Raw genomic sequence first — 10,386 nt, forward strand, 5'->3', positions numbered from 1 at the left:
CTGGACTGTGGGTTTCCGAGAACATCTGACCCCGACAGTTCCAGAAATGTCTCACAAGAAGGAGGACAGACGGAGTCACTGCAAGACCTTTATTCTGTCATAGTTCACAGAGAGCCTGGTTCATTATGTACAGCATGTCTGGGCTAAACTACAAAGGTACAAGCTGATTAGGAATTGATTTGAGTAATGATGTTTTAGTGAAAGACATTACTATATTAAAACAAACAAACGAACAAAAAAACCCAAGAAACAATAAGAATAAATTACACTTCTAAAATGCAACAAAATGAACAATAAAAGAGAGCCTGCTTCAGTAAAAAGCTGCATTACAAGTCTTGAATTCGAAAAGATGGGCAGCTCACTGCTAATGAAACACATTTGGTTATCACTTTCCTCACTGCATCCTTGACTTCCTGGTTCCTCATGCTGTAGATGAGGGGGTTCAGTGTTGGAGGAACCACTGAGTACAGAACTGCCATCATCAAATCCATGGATGGGGAGGAGACAGAAAGGGGCTTCAGGTAGGCAAAAAAGGCAGTGCTGAGAAACAGGGAGACCACGGCCAGGTGAGGGAGGCACGTGGAGAAGGCTTTGTGCCGTCCCTGCTCAGAGGGCATCCTCAGCACAGCAATGAAGATCTGCACATAGGACACAACTATGAAAACAAAGCACCCAAAGGCTAAACTGATAGTAAAAATGATAAACACACCTTCCCTGAGATTTGATTCTGAGCAGGAGAGCTTGAGGATCTGGGGGATTTCACAGAAAAACTGGTTGACAACATTCCCTTGGCAGAAAGACAGTGAAAACGTACTGGCAGTGTGCAGCAGGGAATGGAGAACCCCAGTGCCCCAGACAGCTGCTGCCATGGTGGCACAAGCTCTGCTGTCCATCAAGGTCCCATAGTGCAGGGGCTTGCAGATGGCAACATAGCGGTCATAGGACATGATGGTGAGGAGGTAATACTCTGCTGAGATAAAGAAGAGAAAGAAAAAGAGCTGTGCAGCACATCCTGCGTAGGAGATGGCCCTGGTGTCCCAGAGGGTGTTGGCCATGGCTTTGGATCCTTTCCAGACCCTCACTATCACTGAGTCAGTAAATGACGAGGCCGAGCTGACCTCTCCATCTCCCACACCAGATTGATACAAATTGACCCCAAATGCCCTCTAAGGTCCCCAAATTAACCCATGTTAGCCTGAAATTGTCCCCAAATTGTTCCAAATATGAAATACATTCTCCTGAAATACATTCCTTACACCAGCTTTGGAAGAGGCCTCCAGTTCTCTGGTCCTGCTCTGAAGGAGCCCTCTTGTCATGGCAGTGCCAGCAAGGAGACCAGCACTGACACAGCCGTTCATATTGCCGGCTACTGACTGCAGCCCCGGAGTGCTGCTGTAGAGACAACAGGATTGTTGTGAGACACACAAGACCCTCAGGCCTGCACAAATGAGAGGACTTGAGAGCACAGTGGCAGTGTAAAGAGAGCAGGAATGAAAAGAGCACATTGTGCTGCTGTCTGTGGCTGTACCTCCCCCAGACCCAGACAAGGTAGTAAGAGAGAAGAGCTAAGGAAAAGTCTATTTTGAAAGATTTTTATGTATCTTTTAACCTATTCAGGGAATCTGGTTCAATGTTTACATGAGCTCTTGGAGTGAGAAAATGGAAATTAGGTAGAAAAGAAGTAAAATAATTTTTTATTTATATGTTTGATAACTTTTTTTTTTTTTTTTTTTTTTTTTTTTTTTTTTTTTTTTGCGGGCTGCTATATCACACACAATCAAACAATCAAAGATGCTTAAAAATAAAGAACCATCACTGGGAATCGTGTGAGGAAGATATGCACTTTATGGAAGCTGGAATAGTGCGTATTGCAACACCTTTCTGAGAGCGTGCTTGATCTCCGTGTTCCTCATGCTATAGATGAGAGGGTTCAGTGTTGGAGGAAACACTGCGTACAGAAGTGCCACTGTCAGATCCAGGAGTGGAGAGGAAATGGAGGGAGGCTTCAGGTGGGCAAAAAAGCCAGTGCTGAGAAACAGGGAGACCACGGCCAGGTGAGGGAGGCACGTGGAGAAGGCTTTGTGCTGTCCCTGCTCAGAGGGCATCCTCAGCACAGCCATGAAGATCTGCACATAGGACACAACTATGAAAACAAAGCAGCCAAAGAATAAACTTCCACTAAAAAAGAAAAACACATTTTCCCTGAAGGCTGAGCAGGAGAGCTTGAGGATCTGGGGGATTTCACAGAAAATCTGGTTGACAACATTCCCTTGGCAGAGAGGCAGTGAAAACGTACTGGCAGTGTGCAGCAGGGAATTGAGAACCCCAGCGCCCCAGGCAGCTGCTGCCATGGTGGCACAAGCTCTGCTGTCCATCAAGGTCCCGTAGTGCAGGGGCTTGCAGATGGCAACGTAGCGGTCATAGGACATGATGGTGAGAAGGGAAAACTCTGCTGACATGAAGAATGAGAAGAAAAAGAGCTGTGCAGCACATCCTGTGTAGGAGATGGCCCTGGTGTCCCAGAGGGCGTTGGCCATGGCTTTGGGGAGAGTGGTGGAGATGCAGCCCAGGTCGAGGAGGGCCAGGTTGAGCAGGAAGAAGTACATGGGGGTGTGCAGGCGGCGGTCGCAGGCTATGGCTGTGATGATGAGGCCATTGCCCAGGAGGGCAGCCAGGTAGATGCCCAGCAAGAGCCAGAAGTGCAGGAGCTGCAGCTGCCGCGTGTCTGCCAACGGCAGCAGGAGGAACTCGCTGATGGAGCTGCTGTTGGGCATCTGCTGTTGCTGGGCTTGGAGTCCTGCTCAGAGTGCAGAAGATAATGACAAGTCCAGATCATACTCAGAGACACTCCTGCTATACTATAAAAGTTTTCCTTTTCCTTTGGAAAATGATCATTTAACTCCAGAACTTGAAGTTATTTTCATGAGTTTCACCATCTCCTAAAGTGTAGAATATTGGAGAGCTCTTACTTTCTTCTCATTTCCTCATCATATCCCAGTCTCCTGGATATTTACGTCTTTACTGAAGCTGCTCTTTGAAACCCCAGCCCCAGCATCTGTGCACTTCATCTCATAGAAATCAGCCTGCTTACAGGAGAAGTGAACTAATTATATCTGCAGAAAACACTGCCTTGGTTCTTCCCTTGCAAAGCACCACTACAAACATTTTGTTGTGCAGTGGAGCTGTGATCCCTCTGCCCCAGGCAGCAGCTGTGGCAGCACAAGCCCTGCCGGGGGCCTCCTTCTTCCCACACATCTCCCTGCAGAGTCCTGGGCAGCTCCCCGGGCCCCAGTCACCCGCCTGCAGCTCTGTCTGCTCAGCCTGCAGCCGTGCTGGGACACGCAGCCCTCAGGGCTGTGCTCTGAAGCTGCAGCACCGAAGCCCTCAGCTGGAGCAGAAGGCTTTTCACACAGTAAAGTAACGTGCAGAGCCTGCAGCCAGATCTGCTATGGGATGTCCCTGATTTGGTTAACCCTCTATGAAAAGCAGCTGACATAGACTGCAATGAGACTTACCGTGTCATGGTCTGTGAGCAATGCTCCTGCTGTGGGCTCACAGCCCACTCACACCGTACACATCCTGTAAGCTCTCTCCCCTATCTCTCCTCTCCTTCTGTCACCTGCAGGCTGTGCTGTGCACAAGAGCTGCTCCTGGGCACAGCTGTCTCTCTGCCCACACAGTTTCTTGGAGTATGAATGGGTCCACTGAGGGCCATTAACAAGCAAGTTTCCCTAGGGACTTGTTATAGCAGATAACTGGAAGCCATGACTACAGGCAGGCAAAGGCACTGGCATGGTGGCTCTGATGTTGAGAAATCCCTCCTTTGTCTTATGAAGCAGACTGGCCATGACCTGATTCCCAGACCCTTGGCAGGGAGACCCTGTCCCTCATGTTGCCTGAGGGCCCTTCCTGGGCAGTGGAGGGAGGTTTGTATGATGTCAAATGAAAGACACAGGGACAGAAGATCCCAGGATCTGCATGGGGTGCAAGGACACTGTGCAGTTCATGTGTGCCCTGTGTCTCACTGCAGGATGTGGGAGGTAAGAAGGGTCAAGTCTGAACATGTCAATCCCAATGTAACTCTGAACTTCAGATCTCTCAGTTCCAATGCCCTCCTTTGCACACCCTCCCATAGTTTGATGTCCTTTATGTTCTACAGTGCCCAAATTTGCAGCCAGTGCTCCAGATGTGACTGTAGCAATGCAGAGCAGAGAGGGACAATCCTTTCCCTCACCCACCTGGCAATACCTTGCTTGATGCACTCCGGGGGACCATTGGCCTTCCTGGCTGCCTGGGCACACTGCTGACTCACATTCAATTTGATGTTGAACAGGACCCCCAGTCCTTCTCAGTCAGACCGCTCTCCAGTGTCCCATATCCAGTCAGTGTGTATGTCCAGGGTTGCCCCTACCCAGGTGCACAATCAGGCACTTGTTATACTTGATGCCCAGTTCTCTGACCCAGTTCTCCATCTCTCTGCAAGTCCTCTCCACCCTCAGTGAAGGCAACAGCACCTCCTCATGTGGTATCATCAGCAAACTTGCTCAAAATGTCTTCTAGTCCTGCATGCAAGTCATCCACAAAAATTTGAAAGAGAATGGTTCTAAAATGGAGCCCTGGGGATGACTGATAGTGACCATCTACCAACCTGATGGAACCCATTGACTATAATCCTTTGGGCCTGACCTAATGGCCAACTGCTCACCCACCACGTTCTGTTTCTGTCTAGCTGTATGCAGGACATTCTGCCCAGAAGGGTGCTGTGAGAAACAGTATCAGAAGCTCTACTTAAATCCTCAACGATAACATCAACTGGCTTCCCTTGGTCAACTAAATGGATAACCTTGTGATAAAAGGGCCTTAAGATAAACAGGACCTTTCCCTTGGGAACTTGCGTCGGTGCGGACCAATGACAGAGTTTTCCTTCAGCTGCCTTAAACAGTGTGGGAAATCCCTGAGATAGACACCTCCTTCCTGAGCATCAGCTTATGCGAGGCGGACAGGCTGCGACAGCAGCACCGTCTGAGGGCAGAGCATGGGGTTGTTGTAGCCCAAGTGCAGGACGTGGCACTTGGTTTTGTTGAACCTCATCCCATTGGCTTCAGCCCAGCTCTCCAGCCTGTCCAGATCCCTCTGTAGGGCCTCGCTACCCCCAGGCAGATCCACACTCCCAGCCAATCTGCAGACTTACTGAGGGTGCACTCAATGCCCTCATCCAGGTCATCAATAAAGGTATTGAAGAGGACAGGCCCCAGCACCGACCCCTGGGGAGCACCACTCGTGACTGGTCGCCAGCTGGATTGAAATCCATTTACCACCACTCTCTGAGCCCGGCCCTCCAGCCAGCTCCTTACCCAGCCAAGAGTGTACCCATCCAAGCCACGGGCTGCCAGCTTCTGCAGGAGAATAATGTGGTAGACAGTGTCAAAGGCTTTGCTAAAGTCTAGGTAGACCACATCAATAGGCTTGCCCTCATTCAGCAGATGGGTCACTAGATCATAGAAGCAGATCAGGTTGGTCCAACAGGACCTGCCCTTCATGAACCCCTGCTGGCTAGGCCTGATCCCCCAGTCGTCCCGCACATGCCACATGAAGTTCCTCAAAACAATCTGCTCCATAACCTTCCCTGGTACCGAGGTCAGACTAACAGGTCTGTCGTTCCCCAGATACTCCTTACAACGTTTCTTGTAAATGGGGATCACAGTGACAAGCCTCCAGTCTTTTAGGACCTCACCAGTCAACAAAGAGCACTGATAGATGATGGAAAGTAGCTTGGCTGTCACCTCTGCCAGTTCCCTTGGCACTCTCGGGTGAATCTCATATGGACAGTTGTGACAGTCCAGTTGGACTAGTAAGTCTCTGACTATTTCTTTCAGAATCATGGGGTGTTTAGTCTGCTCCCCTGGTTGGTCTTCCTCTGTGTTGGGCAGTGATCCAGCTGAGGCAGTGCAAGTGTCTCATCCCTAAATGGAAACCATGGGGCTGAAATGGGATTCAGCTCCCTACAGACCCTCAGGAGCTGGGATTCCTCTGCTTCAGTTCAGATGTGCACAAGGTGTTGCCTACATGTGAGCTCCTGCTCTGAGTGCTTCAGCATGGAGTCAGTTGCTCACACACAGCAGAGCTGCTGCCTGGAAGGACCACATCCATACAGCATGGCAGGCTTTGGCTGGTTAGTGTGCAAAGCCAGGAAACCTTGCTGGCTGTGGCCCTGAGACAGGCAAAGGAAGTCCCAGTGCAGGTGACATCACGCGGGCTGCTGGAACCTGTGCGTTGTCACGCTGCATTTCCATAACAGCAGGCCTGACCGAGGGGGACCTTTGCTGCCATGTTAGGTACTGGATAGAGCATGTTGCAGAGGGTCAGAAAGTCTTGCCAAAGAGGCCTGTGGTACACCACCATGAACAGCACAAGTCCTTTTGTGCCTCCTTGAACCCTGGCCAGGCTTTGTGGAGAAAGCCAAGAGGAGAAAGAGGGCACTGAGTATTTCCCCAGACAGCTACATAGATTGTTTTATTCAGCAGTATAAAGGCTGGACCTGCTTACAGTGGCTGTGGATGCCTCATCCGTGGGATGGATGCATTGCTGTGCAAGTTCCCCATGGCTGGGAGAGGTTCTCCATATGATCATTGCTAAAGGAGCTCCCCAGTGACTGCGGATCTGAGTGATGGGAAAGTGTTGGGTCAGCTGGTGATGTATCTTAATCACTGAGCTCACGTAGCAGTGATTAGGCCCACTGCCTCACTTATTTCCTTTACTGCTTTTCACTACAGACACTGCTTTATTTTTTGTATGCTATTGTAATGGGCAGTAAAAGAAGCCTATCCCTTATGTTGGTGTCTGTGTCCTTCCTGTTGACCCCCTGGACTGACACAGCAGTATTAGCACGTGATGGGCACATAACTTGGACATCAGAAGCATGACTTGTAAGGCCAGCATCAAGAGCGTATCCTTTGGAGAGAGACTGAGAGACTTTTGGCTTGTTGAGCCTGGAGAACAGAAGGCTCTGGGGAGACCATGTGGCTGCGTTCAGTAGACAGGGCCTCAAAGATCACCTACTTCCAACCCCCTGCTGCGGCCAACAGTGAGGTCAGGCTCTAGGTCAGGTTGCCCAGGGTGCCACCCAGCCTGAACTTCAACACTGGTAAGGACGGGGTATGCACAGTGTTTCTGGGCAGCCTGTGCCAGCACCTCACCAGCATCTCAGTGAAAAGATTCGTAGCACTGCTTTTGCAGTCTCTGGCTTAAAGAAATCCTTTTTATTTTTCTTCCCTACTAACTAACTTTTAACTATTGTTAAAATCTTATGCTTATGCATGCATTCTCAACCAAAACCTGTCACAGAGTTATCTAGATCAATCTATGTCTGTGACAGGGTGGGCAGTAGGTCCGTGGGCCCCCCATCCACCGACAAATGGGATGTGTAGTTCTTCTTCTGTGTGCTCCACATGATTTTGTGATGTGGAATGCCAACAGCAAAAATTACAAAACCATGACACCTGTTTCAATTCCTGAGGGTCATTGAGAAGCAGACCCAGTAATTGCCCAGCAGCCAATTTGTCTTTTCTCCCCTGGAATGGCACAGGGTGCAGCCATCCAAAGAGAGGCACTCCAGCCCCACCTGCCCTTTAAGCAGACTTCATTGCCATAGAAAACTGGAGTAGCCATATTTAGGTTCTGCTTTGGTTTTTGGCATTCAAGTGCTTTCAGTATCTCTTAGCAGTGCACGGACCCAAGGGTCCTGTGCTTTGATTGTACGATGGTTATTTAAACAATATATGCACTTATGATATATATAATATAATAATAATAAAATATAATATTTTTTTAAGTCACTACTGTAATTAAAAAAAAAATAAAATTGAAATTCAAATGTTTTGCTATTTACCTGTTAACAATATTGTATATTTTATGAGATTAATCAAACACAGAATGACTGTATTGGAAGGGACTCCAAGGATCTCCAATTATAGGGAGGTCCACCAACCTCTAGTGATAAGAGCTGCTTCAAAAGTAATGCCTCCTCATTTATTACGTGGGCTGTAAGATCAGAGGCGGATATTGGAGATGTGGCTGTAGAGGCTGAACCTTCCCACCAATATCCCATTAAATGTTACTCCGTGTTTCAGAATGGCACCTAACATGGAAGTGCATCCGAAGCAAAGGGGAGCCATTGAATTCCTCCAAGTGGAAAAAATTGCAGGCGCTGACATTCACCAACGTTTGCTGAATGTTTCTGGAGACCAAAGAGTGGATGTGAGCAGAGTGAGGCAGTGGAAGGTGTGTTTCAGCAGTGGCAACTGTGGGTCACTTTTGCTGGTGTAGAAGGTTATGAGCATGGTATGTAGGCTCCTCTTCCCTCCCTTCAGACTCCCATCAGTGTTCTCCAGACTTCTCCTGACCTCCTTGTGTCAGTCATCTCATGAGAGGCAGCTTTCTACCTACCAGCCCAGGCTGCAGAATGGCTCTTGTAAGTTCTGGGTAACTTTTATCAGACCTTTGTTCTCAGTTCCTCTTCCACAGACCCTCCTGGAGGCAGTGACCACCTCTGTGTACAGAATGGAAGAAGCCCTGGAGGAAGCTTGGAAACTTCTGACATGATAACGCAGGGTCTCACAGGGAATGAGGAAGAGGGGACCTGACAACCAACGTGCAAAACAGCTGCTGCTGCTGGCCTCTCAGAGGCACTGACAGATGTGAGCCTGAAAGCACAGACCCCAGCCAGGAGCCCAGGAATGGCCTGTCAGCTGTTGCACGCTGAAGCCACTGCACAGTTTGATGAACAGCTGTGTGCTTCCTGCTGGACTGTGGGATTCTGAGAACATCTTACACCGACAGCTCCAGAAATGTCTCACAAGAAGGAGGACAGACGGAGTCACTGCATGTCCTTTATTCTGTTAAGGTTCACAGAGAGCCTGGCTCATTATACAGTGTGTCTGGAGTACAGAACAAAGGTACAAGCTGAATAGGAATTGATTTCAGTAATGACTATGTAGTGAAAAGATTTCAGTATTTTTTATAAAAGAATAAAAATAAATTACACATATAAAAAAGCTCAAAACAAACAAACAATAAAAGAGAGCTCGCTTCAGTAAAAAGTTGCATTATAAACCATGAATTCAAAAAGATGGGCATTTCACTGCTAATGAAATACATTTGGTTATCAATTTCCTCACTGCATCCTTGGCTTCCTGGTTCCTCATGCTGTAGATGAGGGGGTTCAGTGTTGGAGGAACCACTGAGTACAGAACTGCCAAAATCAGGTCCATGAATGGGGAGGAAACAGAGAAGGGCTTCAGGAGGGCAAAAAAGGCAGTGCTGATAAAGAGGGATACCACAGCCAGGTGAGGGAGACATGTGGAGAAGGCTTTGTGCCATCCCTGCTCAGAGGGCATCCTCAGCACAGCCATGAAGATCTGCACATAGGACACAACTATGAAAACAAAGCACCCAAAGCATAAACTAACACTAAAAATGAGCAACACAACTTCCCTGAGGTAGGAGCCTGAGCAGGAGAGCTTGAGGATCTGGGGCACTTCACAGAAAAACTGGTTGACAACATTCCCTTGGCAGAGAGGCAGTGAAAACGTACTGGCAGTGTGCAGCAGGGAATAGAGAACCCCAGCGCCCCAGGCAGCAGCTGCCATGGTGGCACAAGCTCTGCTGTCCATCAAGGTCCCGTAGTGCAGGGGCTTGCAGATGGCAACATAGCGGTCATAGGACATGATGGTGAGAAGGGAATACTCTGCTGAGATAAAGAAGACAAAGAAAAAGACCTGTGCAGCACATCCTGCGTAGGAGATGGCCCTGGTGTCCCAGAGGGCGTTGGCCATGGCTTTGGGGAGAGTGGTGGAGATGCAGCCCAGGTCGAGGAGGGCCAGGTTGAGCAGGAAGAAGTACATGGGGGTGTGCAGGTGCTGGTCGCAGGCTACGGCTGCGATGATGAGGCCGTTGCCCAGGAGGGCAGCCAGGTAGATGCCCAGGAAGAGCCAGAAGTGCAGGAGCTGCAGCTGCCGCGTGTCTGCCAACGGCAGCAGGAGGAACTCGCTGATGGAGCTGCTGTTGGGCATCTGCTGTTCCTGGGCTTGGAGTCCTGCTCAGAGTGCAGAAGATAATGACAAGTCCAGACCATTCTCAGAGACAGTCCTTCTGCTGTACTGTGAAATATTTTCCTTTCCCTTTGGATACTGTTCATTTAACTCCAGAACTTGTATTTATTTTCATGAGCTTCACCATCCCTAAAGAAGTAGAAGATTAAGGAGATTGTTCTTTCTTCTCATTTCCTAATCATATCCCGGCCTCCTGAATATTTGCTTCTTAGGAGCTGTTTACATGTCTCATATCTTAACTCTAACTGGTCTTAGAGGCCCCAGCCCCAGCCTCTTT

The 10,386-nt window shown here is 48.9% G+C and overlaps 1 protein-coding gene across 1 annotated transcript; it reads right to left on the reverse strand.

Annotated features, from left to right (window-relative positions):
* Positions 1-326: 326 nt before the first annotated feature.
* On the reverse strand, positions 327-10,070 carry LOC140265248 (olfactory receptor 14J1-like). Its single transcript, XM_072361159.1, has 2 exons — positions 9,132-10,070; positions 327-917 (listed from the first exon to the last, which is right to left on the reverse strand). Exons 1-2 carry the CDS (start codon positions 10,068-10,070, stop codon positions 327-329), a joined length of 1,530 nt encoding a protein of 509 aa, XP_072217260.1.
* Positions 10,071-10,386: the final 316 nt, after the last annotated feature.

The sequence above is a fragment of the Excalfactoria chinensis genome, unplaced genomic scaffold (assembly GCF_039878825.1).
Source record: "Excalfactoria chinensis isolate bCotChi1 unplaced genomic scaffold, bCotChi1.hap2 Scaffold_81, whole genome shotgun sequence".
NCBI classification, from domain to species: domain Eukaryota; kingdom Metazoa; phylum Chordata; class Aves; order Galliformes; family Phasianidae; genus Excalfactoria; species Excalfactoria chinensis.

Excerpts from the sequence above, each read along its gene's own strand:
- LOC140265248 (XM_072361159.1), bottom strand. The coding sequence starts at position 10,070 with ATGCCCAACAGCAGCTCCATCAGCGAGTTCCTCCTGCTGCCGTTGGCA. Across the intron at positions 918-9,131 it reads TTTCATTAGCAGTGAAATGC|AAGCCCCTGCACTATGGGAC; the intron begins CCATCTTTTTGA and ends GTTGCCATCTGC.